Here is a 13,025-nt window from a genome sequence, read left to right as displayed (position 1 = left end):
GCGGAACAGGAGAGAAAATGTTAGCAGACGGCTTCTCCCGCCTATAGACAAACATGGTGGTGGAAGCTTAATGGTTTGGGCTGTTTTCGGAGCAGGGAAGTTTGAAGACTTATTCCAGGTGAAAGGAATACTGAACCAATACATCAACTCCATGCAGATCCATCAAGATCTGTCTATATGGAACCAACTTTAGTATACAAGACAATGACCAGAAGCATACATCCAAGGTCTGTAGGCTTTAATTGGAGCGCAAACAGTCAGCTGGAGTGTTATCTATCATAAAAAGGCCTGCCCAGTCACTGCACCTAAATCCTATCAAACTGCTATGGGATGAACTGGATTGCAAGCTCAGAAAAAAATCCTACTAGTAAAGAACATCTTTGGCAAGTTTTACAACAGGCATAGCAAAGTACTTTAGCTGAAAGTTTGGAGAAACAAACTGTTATTCATGCTAATATAGGATTTTTCATTAAAAATAAAGTTTACCATCTTTACATACAGTATACATTTGTTTGGTCAAAGTAAATCTTCATATCATTACAATACCCAGCTTGTTGCATATAAACTAAAGGAACGTGCTTGTGTCTTCAAAAAACAATAAAAGACTAGTTGTTGTAAAACTTTTGATAGGCACTGTATGTTAAAATATATAAATATGTGAATATCAGAGTGTATTATTGCATTACTTGTTATGTATTAAGATACAGATATCGGCTTTTGGGTTGGGGATTAAGAGAATTGTTCTACTCAATATACTATTCTAAAATAAAATTCACAAAAACTGTCTTGGGAGTTGTTACTTAAAGTAAGTTTCTGTTTACTTAAGGTCTCTCTCTCACTCTCTCTCACACACACACACACACACACACACACACACACACACACACACACACACACACACACACACACACAAATACTCTTAGCACACCCAAAACCACAAACATGCCCCCCTGTGACTCATGGGCTTTGAATTATAGGCCAACGTACGTGTGGTTCCTACTCCTTGCCTTGCTTTGCCTTCTCCGCGCCTGTAAATAGGGTGAACAGTGATGTCGTATGTGGTCTTGGGCTGCAGCTTCTTCAGCACGGTGGATGTCGTGTTGTATGGCACTTTCACAATTAGCTGTCTTCCACCATACTGGGGCGTATATGTAATTCTGTAGCTCAGCACCCGGCCTGGAGCCGCCTGCCATTTCACTCTCATTGTCTTCTCCGTCTCGTCGGACACGGTTAATTCCTTAGCAGCAGCTGAAGCTGGAGACAAAAACAGCATTACAATAAGAATAATAATAGCTGAACAGTTTTAGCACATGCCTAAATCATTAGACAGCTTACAGTGTGTCACAGTATGTGTGTCAGAAACCACTGAAGTAATGTATTTTGCAAAACGCTACTGGAATGTTTGACTAATGGAACCATTTATACTAATCAAAGTACATCTCTAAAGACAAGTAAGATAACGCATTAGTGTAGTTTGAGTGGACATTTAGTTCTCAAACAAAGGTTGGGGAAAAGGAGTGTTTTGAACAGCGGAAAATATTAGGCTGGGCTTTCAAAAAAGTTTTTGGAACGTTTCTTGTTTGGTTTGCGACATTTTCACTTCTGTATTATGTGGATCTCAATTCACCTTTGTGCACTCATGAAACAGTCCAGAGACAGCCGATGAATTAAGTTGGATTTAATGTTACAATAACATTCATCCGAACATGGTTCCTATTAAGAAATTATCTAGGGATGGCAGATGAACTGAACACATGAAAACACACATCAACCTTCATGAAATTGCACATTACTCTTTTAAATTATGATAAGAATAAAATCATGCTCAAAATTTTTACTTTTTCTGAAGTATTTTCTGTGTGTCTGAGGCAGATTTTGACTGTCATTTCCTGCTCAACAGAGCCAAAGACTATCTGTTCACTTTTATTTATTTATTTATATTATTTTTTGCTTATGCTCATCCAAATCTTTTGTGGTTCCAAGAAATGGCAGACTCCAAGACTTTTACTAGGAAGGCTTTTATGAACGGAAAGAATTGTGGCGATCCAATGTGCTGACTGACCTGAGCAAACCTTTGCATCCAAAACGCAAGTTCCATTTAAAATGCATATATTGCATAGGGACTCGTTGTTAAAAGGAAATGGAGTGAAGTGCCCAAAATGGTTCTAAGGTCAATACAAAACCACAAAAAATAAAACCCTTCCTCATGGCTCCTTGCATTATAAGCAAGTTTCCATTCCTCCACTGACTTTCCTTGCACATCCATGTGTAGACAGAGAAGGCGTACAGTCTTTAACTAAGCGTGTCCAAGGCCTGTTAGAGCCTGTCTCCGACATACGGCACAAATTAGAGCCGCCAGTGCAAAGATGCATGGTTTTTTAAATGCTTTCACTTCATTGCCATGATGTTATCTTCCCCCCACCCTTCTCTCACAACCATCATCTCACTTTTTCCACTGAGGAAAAGCCAAGGAGACTCCAAGCCCCATTTATATATTTATATGACTGAATACCGCCATTTCTGCAGAGTCTCAGCATAAAAGAATCTCTCTGTCTAACCTCAAAACCTCGATCTGATTAGACTTATCAGACCATGGGGTCAGGCTTTGCTGAGTTGTAAATAAATGTGGTTTTACCAGCAGTGATTTTCCCAAAAGAAGTTTCAAGCATGACCAGGTTAAATTTCTTCTAAGGAGAAGTTTGGTTTGTTCTGTATTGTCTTGGTGCATGGATTTGAGGTTCACAGAACCAAGGTTTGCAAAACAGAGCCAATAGAAATAATAGAAATGCTTTGTAAATGTAATTCATGTACTACAAGAACTACAAGAACTAGGCAAAGTTGACTGTGAATGTAAATTGTATTGTACATTCAGCCTGACCTTATTTAAATTGACCCATATACATTACTAGTTGTCCATTTAACATCACTCCAATATAGTGTCTGACATCTTGTGTATGACTACAGTAATACTGATATTTATCATTTACAGCATTAATCATTTATAGCATTTCCGACCAAAAATCATGACATCTCATAAAAACCTTGCAAAGACAACTTCTACACGTCTTGGAAATGTCTGGCATAATACCACACCTAAGTGCAAAATCCATGATCTGAACGTCACAGCAAGAAGTGGACACATTACTTAAATTAAATCCTTCAAAATGTATTGGCCTTAATTCCTTACTCTTAATTACAGGATATTTTGGGAGGACAGAAAATTCAACTGTCTCCAATCTTAATACTTCAATCCAATATTTTAATTCAGTGGCATAACCATTTACTGTCTCCGTTGTCACATGATCACATAAAAAAAAAAAAAAAACACTTGATGCCCTTCAAGTTTCCATTTTAGTTAAAATGTTACCCAAAAGGTATCTTCAAGATGTAGCTACAAAATACAAAATATTACTCAAAGAATTTCAGTCAAAATAAACACAACGTACCATCAGTGGTCTCCTCTCCCACCAGAGGCTCGCCCTCTCCTATGCCATAAGCAGCAAAAACAGACACTTGATACCGCGTTTCAGGGCTCAATCCCTCCAACAGAGTGCTTGTCACATCTCCAGGCACAGATTTCTCCCCTGATTCGTCACTAAACTGCGACATCCAGCGGACACGGTACTGCCTGACACGGCCTGGAGCGGCTGACCATGACACCATGAAGCTTGAATCAGTCACATCGCTAGTTATCAGGTCTCTGGGTGAGCCAAGTTCTGTGAAGAAAACACACACAGCTTAGTAAAAATAAAATTAAGGGATAATTGCAACAACTTGCTATAATTGCAGCAACTTTCATTTTTTCAAAACCACATGGGTTCTCTGGGGGGACTTCCAATTTATTTTTTTATGAATTGGTAGAAGCAACTAATCGCTGGCTGCCAGTTTCCTCTCCCCACTGAGTACTAATGCAAAGAATATAAATGTATCTGCAGGACCAAATAAATTCACAGTTGGGGTTCAGACACACACGGGGATGTAGCTTTCAAAGTAGCAATATATAATTGACTGTATTACCTCTATATTTATAGCCTCTAATGGTGCCAATTGTGTTGATAACGTAAATGGCTTACATGCCAACAGAACTGTTTACCACAAAACAAAACTCTTTCCATTTTCCTTCAAAAAATCATATAAAGTATATGTTGCTATGGATATTAGCTGGAAAATTAAGCTTTTACTATAATGCTAACGTTAGCTTGGACAGTTAAGTCTATAATAAATGCCAGTCTAGACCCCTGTAGCACTTTTACAGAATCACTTAGTATGTTGCAGCAGGAAATTAAGGCTAAATGGAGATTTTACTGCTACAATAAAGGTGGATTTTCTTTTGTACCAGTTTGAGGGTACAAAATAATTGGGTCTAGCTTTCCCAAAACCAATAAAAAACCTGGTTTGATTTAATACATTTATACTATTACAAAACATTCCTATTCTTCTGGGGGTGGTATTTTTTTATTCAAACACCAGCAACCACAGCTTATGAGAACTCACTGAATAGTTTGATGAAAATCGAATTTACATGTGACTATAGCCTTCAAACTCAGAAGATCGCTACTCAACTGAACATCTATGAGAGATTTTTGAGCTATGTCTTTTAAAAAAGAACTCCACCACCACCGCTAGTTGCGGTTAAATCCTTAGGCAAATGGTGTCCATTTGCCCATTGCAGCTCTAGGGATCGGTCAAATCTAAACCTCAGGTTTAGAAAAGCTGTTCTGACTGTGTGTGAAGGGCTAAACCTTAATTTACATACACACATACTAAAAATACACACTAAATCCAAGCTTTTTATATGTCAGTTTTATATGCTGATTTTTTGTACATTATTTCATCTCAGTTCACAAAATCTAAAAGTTCTAATAATACTCATAATAAACTAACTGAATGGCTTCTAAGTTTTGGATCTCAAAGGAAAAGTTACTAACTGAAAAGAAATGACCTATCATCAGGTTAACAGTAACACATCTACTGTTACACAAAAATACATAGAAAAGTAAAGCAGGGCTTTTGTTTCAAGACTGATAAAAGCATTAGATTTACTCAAAGCTTTGCTCAATTTCATAGATCTATGAGTAAGCTCTGTCTGATTTCAGACTAAATCTTTCCAACAGCTACGCCAAAAATAATCTATCACACGCAGTATTCCCATTAAGCATTCCGTTTCAGTTCTGGCACACTTTTCATTTCCTTAGTTTTACTGCACATGTGCAGCAAAAGAAATGTCTTCAGAATATTGTCTGCTGGCTGCCACCTTACCACCTCTGTTTTTAAAAGCTTCAGGAGCATGGGTTTCAGGTATGGAAGGGATTGGGTCGCCTCAGACATCACACATACAATTTGCCATGAGCAATTCCTGCCAGCAAATCCACAACCTGTTTTTTCCATACTAAATCTATGGCACATGCTAGAATATATGGAATTTTTCCCCTTTTTGTGCCTGTTTTTTCCTTTCTTTTTTTGTGTCATTTCATAACCATGTACAAAAAGCCATGACTTTTTAATCTTTTTAAAGAAGGGTTTAAAATAATAATAATTCTAAGATGGACAGCGTATAAGCTAATTAATGACTACCTAAAAAACTACTTAACTTACCCAGAGTGACTAATGTTTATTCTATTCATACAGTTGAGCAGTTATGAGGGGCCTTGCTCAGGGGCCCAGGAGTGGCAGCATGGTGTGGCTCACAATGTTTGGATCCAAAGTCCTAATTTACCATCCTCCAGTGTGAATATAACACTATCCTCCTCAAAGTCTACAAATATGTACAGTAATTATATTTAGCCTTGATTAGAAACCAAATTTCAATGGGTTTTGGGTTCTGCTTCACAAAGAAAAGTTACCATTGGGTCCCAACTTGTGAACAATATAGACAACATTAGTGTATATTACAAGAGTGGAAATATGCTTATTACATGACCCCATTAGAAGAGTATTACAGAGAGGTATTAGCTTCCATGGAATTACAATCAGAGCTGACAATAGATCCTTAAAGACCTACTTTGTGTCTGTAATAAATGTCATAGAAAAGCTATGTTGTCTTAACGTAATCCCCTCTTAAATGACCTTTAGAGTGGGTAATGGCTGAAAAGGCACGCAGTATTGAATTTAATAACCTCCCCGGGGTCATGGGCCTGTAAAGCAGGGCCAAAGCCGAAACACTTGATGTGCTTTTTCCACGTCAGGGAGGGCAGGGTCATCCTCGGTTGACAGTTCCCAGGTGCTGCACCTTGTCAGTAAACTGCGAATAGAAAACCTTACTTTTGGCTCTCTCCACACAAACTGAATAAGATTGATTTCATTTCCATATGTCCTCTTTTTCTATGTTTTTTTACCCTCATTCATCTCTATTTTGCTGCTTAAGAATGTGCATCCCAAATTCACGTGAATATCCAAGTTTTAAAAATTAAGCTCTTCTTCCACATATTTCGAAACATTTCACATGTATGAGGTCAAATGTGGAGATTCCTACTAAGATCAAAAATGCCTTATGATAAGCTTTGCAACTTACATTATAAAAATAAAATATATTAATTTAAAGTAGCATTAATCAAAGAGGCACAGAAATACATTTAGAATAAATAAAATACCCTTGAAGGCCAAGATCAGCTTTGTATATATAATAAATGTCATAGAAAAATTATGCTCTCCTAGGAATCTCCCTGAGGTAATCCTGAGCTGTCGGAACAACTCTCCATATGCTGAAAACTGAATGCCTGGTGGTCTTCTTTGGGAAATTATGTATTACAATAGATGCCTTTATTGTGAAAATTTTAAGCTTAGGTTATATAATTGCAATATTTGATTGAACCAATCTACAATCTTACTTTCATAAATGAGATTTAAAAATTAAAAAAACTGTTGATTCCCTGGGGTTCTCACATATGCCACAGATTAGTGAGTGGCACGTCTGTGAGTAGCCAGGTCTTGGTAATGAGAGGGGTCAGAGGAGCATGGCCTTCCAGGAAAGGCATACAGAAAGGCCATGGTAAGTTATATATCACTTTTAGCAACCATGGTTAGCAGAAAAGCAAACCAGAAACCACAAAACATTGAAACCTTGAGCAGAAGCAGAAATCTTCATAGGCTTTCACTCTAAAACTACAGTGCCTTTGGCCACAGGTTCACCAAAACCAGACAGAACATTTTTATTTAGTATTTTTCCTCTCCAACCTTTACAATTAATTTTGCATTATTACACAGCTCATTGGTTTTTTTTTTGCTTGGAATCCTGAGCTGACTTAGTCATAAGCATCTACGTGTGCTGTGCATTTAGGCTATGATTTGCCAAATTTATCAAGGTAAAAAAGCTAGAGTTTCCACCAAAAGGACAAAGAGATACAGAGAATGCCAAGATTGGAGACCTCTCTGCAGACCCGTTACAGCCTACAAATCCCCCATGTGGCCGATGCTGTTGACAGGCCTGTTCACGCCCTTATCAGTCATCTCCATACCCTATCAAGGTCAAAATTATCCTTCTATTAACCAAAAAACTCAGATGTACTGGAATATGTCGGAGTGTCTGTTTCTTTTCCCCCTTCTGGAAGTTAGACATTAAAATGTCTTTAAAAGACTGCAATCCTTGGATAAAGGAAAGTACTGAAGGTTGCTGAAATGGCCATTATTTTATAATTAGCAGTGGAGACCTGGAATATGTGGTTTGTTTTTTTTCCCTACTTTTGGAAATCAAGCATAGAGAAATCTGAACAACGATCTTTTTGCTTGGCTCTTTTGCTGAGTTCCAGAAGTTTCCTGCTCAATGATTAGAGCAAGTATGTGTAAAATCGCAGCTCTTGGATGGAGGAAGGTAACAAAGGTGCTCCTTAAACTGCTACTAAATTCAAATTGTTTTTAAAGTACTTAAGGATTTGTGGAATATTTTAACACTGCATTCTTTATGCATCAGAAGCTGATCATTCATTTTAGAGGAAAGAAAAATATGAAGAATTAATGCAGTGCAAGCCATGCATTTGTTTTTGTTTCTTAATTATCAATAATTATGAGTACATAACAGATTATTTAACATAGATGTCTGATGCCAAATATCTAATAAAATGTTTCATTTCCCATCTAGTACATTCAAGTTTACTTTTATTGACTTTCTTTTCTTGATGGAACAGGTCATGGAATGTATGTGAAACTTAAGCTTCCTTGCTTCCACACATATATGAAATTCAGGAGTATGTTAGGGCCTCTATATTATTTCTTTCCTTACTGGAAGGTTTTTCTAAAAAGGTCTTAATGTCAAAAAAAATATTTTTGTGATTGTAATATTATAAACTTGTAGTGTGGAGTCATGGAGTGTTGGTAATTCAATTTATGTGTACACTTAAGTTTTAAAACAGCAAACACTGCTAATATGGCTTTTCTAATTCATTTTTGCTCCAGCAAATTTGTGTTTATTGAATTGTGCAAGCAATCTATGAGATCAGAGATCTTGGATGCAAGGCACAGGATGTCTTGCTTAAAAAGCTACTATTATCAACATAGCTAGAAAATGGTGGACCATGTTGGAGCCTTTCATTTTTCACTGCTAGAACTTATGCATGAAACAGTCTCTAAAACCTTCTTTAAATGTTTTACTTGATAGTTCCAGCAGCTGCATGTTAAGTGGATTATGTAAGCAGCTGTGAGATCACAGCTCGGTCAGTTCAGCACTGAAACTTTCTCTGTTTGTCAATGGATGGATGGAAGAAGTAACATAACAATATATCATAATCAAAAGAGCTTTGGTTGCTGAATTGGCCAAATCCTTTCCATATGGCCCAAGGAACCGAAGGCAGGAAGAAAATCAGACTGTCCAATTACGTCAGAAATGGACCCACCAGCCAAACCTTCAGGACAGAGCTGCTGCATTCCAGGCAAGTCCATACAAGGTCCAACACAGCAGGAGAAAGTGACTCATAACCATAGCCCATCCCCCCAGCTACCACTACTAGCACCACACACGCAATTCTCTCTTGGTCAGAACAAATTCCAACCAAGCCAGAGTTCAGTCATTGGGTGCAGCACAAGCTAGGGTAATAAGTGCAAGTTCTTGGTGGTGCTTGATGTCTTTCTGCTTTCAGTACATATCCCAATGCTCCACCCATCCCTGAATGAAAGAAGAGCTGGTTGTTGTGTACCTTCTAGCCTAAGAAGGTATTTACCTACATAAAAGCCATTTTTACTATAGAAAGTACTACTATACCATTTTCAATGGGTGTTTTTTTACTTCCATGTGGTATGGGAGTGGGCAGTAAGATATATTTCACAGGGCAAATAAAGTCTGAAAGCACTAAGCAAAATACAAGAGCATTACACTAGAAATTAGTTGCATGTGCAGCACTGTAAAATGCTATATCTGTGTTTATTCAATCATCATCTCAGTAAGTGTTATGTCATATCCTGTTCAGAGTTGCAGTCTTTTTTATTTGCTGTGATTGTTTCTATTTGGGCAATACAATAACTGGATAATTACTCTTGAAATGTGTGAAACAGGTCAAAACTTTAAATGGTTTTCTCTGTGGGCTTTTATACTTTACTTACAGCAATAATTCTGATGCTATAATACTGTATATCAGATATGTTATTTTGACTAAAATGTAAGAATATGTTGGAAATGCGGTGAGGTATTTTGCTCCACTATCTTCTTTTTGGGAGGTCTAACAGTCAGTAAAATGTGTAAACAGACCATATCAATGTCAACTAAACTAAATACCTTCAATTCCTCAATGCCTTGGTTCACTTGGTTTACCCAAGTAGATGTTTGCTATTTTTGTTAGCATCCAACACATCAACCCCCAAGGGCATTTAGTTGGCCTCCATGACACTTTCAAATGGCTATGCTTAATCTACTCTATTTTCACATCCCATAAAGTCAGATTTCACCTCAATCTGAAGCATGATTTCTAATCAGCAATTGTTTTTTTAAAGAAGAAAAAAAGCAAACTCTATAATAGGCAACACCCTGTCAATTTTGAAGGTCACTAGAATGGTGGACCACTATAAAATGGGAAATGTGGCACAAATTGCATGAAGTTGACTTGCACATTAAAATCAATATGCTGTGAGTGTATTGCAAGAGGAAAAAGTTAAGCTAACAGCAGGTTTACACACTTATTTAAACTTACACTTCTGTGTAGAAAGGCTTATGGACCCTGAAGTATGTTAATGGCATATATTTTGCTTTATTAGCTAACTCCTGACTTAGAAAAACAAAACACACTTAGGGATATCTACTCACCCTCATAAGTGGTGCCAGTGCCCTCCAACGGTTGGCCAAGACCAGAGGAGTAACGAGCTCGGACAGTAATCTGATACTCTGTGCCAGACTGCAAGTTTTTGAGCATAGTTGATGGTGTTTTCACTGACAATTCTTTTGTCTCTCCACCCTCGGTTGGCTGATAGGACACGACATACTGCTGCACCCGACCAGGCGCCGGCTCCCACTCCACTTGCATTGACGATATTCCCTCATCAAAAACCCGCAGGTTTCGTGGAGAGCCAAGCTCTATAGGAACACAGCATGAGTGACTTGTTAGGTCAAAGGCCATGCTGGAGGATCTATAAAGCTAGCATTAACAAAAACTACATTTCAATTCAATAATTTAATGCATGATCTAGCTATTACAATCTGTGAATTGTCATTTGTCGAACTAAATGCAACAGTGATAAACGAATAAAATGCATTTATAATCACATAAAATGTCTCCGTAAATCTCCTTTTACAAGTGTTTCGTCATGACAAAATAAAGTGGTAAGGAAGACATTTTTCTCTCATATCAATAAATGGAGAAACTCTGCACTTTATGAAATGTTGAAAGTTTAAGAAAATCCCATTGCATAAGATCTGTCTTCTGCCATAACAGGCCCTGAAAAAATCACAGCTGCATTACTCAGAGCAGCCAGATAGGAGCAGCTGGAACATACAAAGGCGCTAACCGCATTGAGCAATGATAACAAGTGTCTGGAATTCCACTGCTTTGGCAAATGGAAATCAGTTTGTTTATTTCCATTAGCCTCCCCCCTAGTAGATGGTTGTTGCGTTAGCAAGCAGGCTCATCTCCTGGGTAACGTTCCATCCTCTATAACCTCCCACAGAGGAAACAAAAAACTGTGGGGGGGTGTGTGTGCATGTGGGTGGGTGCGTGCGTGTGTGTGTGTGTGTGTAGGTCTTGATTGCAGATTTCCACAGGGAAAGCCCTGTTGCTTAATAACAAGTGTGGGATTGGAATCTTTTAAATGGCAGAATGTCAAACATTAGAAAAATGTAATGAGCGGAAGGAAAATATGCATCATAAAACTTTGATATGCCTCTTTATTAATGAAACTCACCCTCTTTAGTTGTGCCATCAATTTGTCTTTGCTCCCCGACACCTGATGAGTACTCTGCTGCCACGCTCACTCTGTAAGTGGTGAGTGGGAGAAGTTGTTGGAGGATGATATTGGTCTCAGGGCCCTGTGTAAAGGTCTCCATTGTGGCACTGTCACCTCTGACTGGAACATAGGTCAGCCTGTATCTCACCACAGCTCCTGGAGCCGGAGTCCATGACACACGGAAACTCTCGGTGGTCTCCTCAGAAACACGGAGGTTGCGTACAGTTCCTTGCTCTGCAGCAAAACAAGAGTCTTTATAAGTCATTGATGTTTTACAACTAATAATTTTTCTACTATTCCTCACTGTAAGTCTGAAAATAGTGTATTTTAGTGACTTTACAGACAATAATACATGGTGTGTTGTAATGTAATCAAAAAGAAACATCTTTTGTATTTAATTTTGACAAATATTTATTGGTGAAATTGTTTCTTGAATACATAAAAAACATTAATAGTAGAAAAACTAGCTGTTTTGAAGAATGCTCCTTCTATCTATTCTAAAAATCCCATTTTTAAACTTCCGTGTAACAAATTTGTCATGCGAAAGAGAGGAACTAACCTTCCAATGTAGTCTCAAAATCAGTGAGAGGTATACTGTCTCCTTTGTCATATTGGGCTAAAACATTGACTTCATATTTGGTAAGGGGCGTGAGGTGGACCAACATAGCAGTGGTGGTATCTCCTGGTACTGAGACGGAGACATAATCTGCATTAGGCTCTGCAGCTGGTTTGTACTTGACTAGGTAGGACTCGACATCTGTAGCATCACAGGCCCACGTGGTCCGGACACTTCTGGAGCTTATTTCGGAAAATCTCAGGGACTTAGGTGATACCAAACCTGCAACGTGATCACAATTAATTAAATAAAGCTCATTTAAGTGTGTCAATCATCCTAACCAAACCTTTCACCCACCCTACCTATTTATTTCTTATCTATTTTATAACAATTGGAGAAGATTGTGCCAAAGGTTTACGTGCAAATTCATTTGGAACTTGCAGTGCAGACATTGTGGCTAAGATTTTTCACAATGAACTGCAACCATTTGTTTTTACATATGTGAGCCACATGTTCATCAGATCAAGAACAATAAAAAAAAAAAAGGCAAATGAGGCTCATTTTGAAATCCTTGTCATAATTGTAACCATATGTGTAAATAATTTCTGCTGCTGTTAATTTAAGATTAAAATTACATTACAGGGGTAATTTCAGCAGTCAAGTCACATACTGTACATTTGCTGAATGGAAGTTTTGTTCAGCAAAATATAATTATTGTCAAAGGATTGTAAAATGGAAATGTTTATCAATAATAATAATGATAATAATATGTTGATGATTCACATCAATCATACAATATCTGAAACCTTTTTTTTTTTTTTTATAATAAAGGCAGATGCTGAAAAATTATAAAAAAGCATATTAATTGGTCAGTGTAAAGGTCAATGCTTCACAGATATACTTCCTCTAAATAAAATCACCACTCTGCTTCACTACATAACTTACATATATAGTAGTTTTTGGGTTTACACAGAAAGTCTTAGATTTTAATAGTTAATCATATTCATACACATAAGCCATCTTTGATAGATCAACAGAATTCATTATCCACACATGCTTTCTTTGCATACCTCAGTTATTACATTTACCAAATTTCCATTTGAAACCAAAA

At 37.5% G+C, this 13,025-nt stretch overlaps 1 protein-coding gene across 4 annotated transcripts in view; it reads right to left on the bottom strand.

The window, feature by feature from the left end:
* col12a1b (collagen, type XII, alpha 1b) overlaps positions 1-13,025 on the bottom strand; it is a 76,269-nt gene that overhangs the window by 51,825 nt on the left and 11,419 nt on the right. For all 4 annotated transcript variants that reach the window (XM_083562371.1, XM_083562369.1, XM_083562372.1 and 1 more), the window contains exons 11-15: positions 11,918-12,196; positions 11,317-11,592; positions 10,226-10,492; positions 3,447-3,716; positions 988-1,254 (exon numbers count right to left, since the gene is read on the bottom strand). In XM_083562371.1, coding sequence (XP_083418497.1) covers positions 988-1,254; positions 3,447-3,716; positions 10,226-10,492; positions 11,317-11,592; positions 11,918-12,196 — 1,359 coding nt within the window. The remainder of the gene's footprint in view (positions 1-987; positions 1,255-3,446; positions 3,717-10,225; positions 10,493-11,316; positions 11,593-11,917; positions 12,197-13,025) is intronic.

Source organism: Silurus aristotelis, assembly GCF_946808225.1.
Source record: "Silurus aristotelis genome assembly, chromosome: 15".
NCBI lineage: Eukaryota > Metazoa > Chordata > Actinopteri > Siluriformes > Siluridae > Silurus > Silurus aristotelis.
This window is presented reverse-complemented; position numbering and strand designations above follow the sequence as displayed.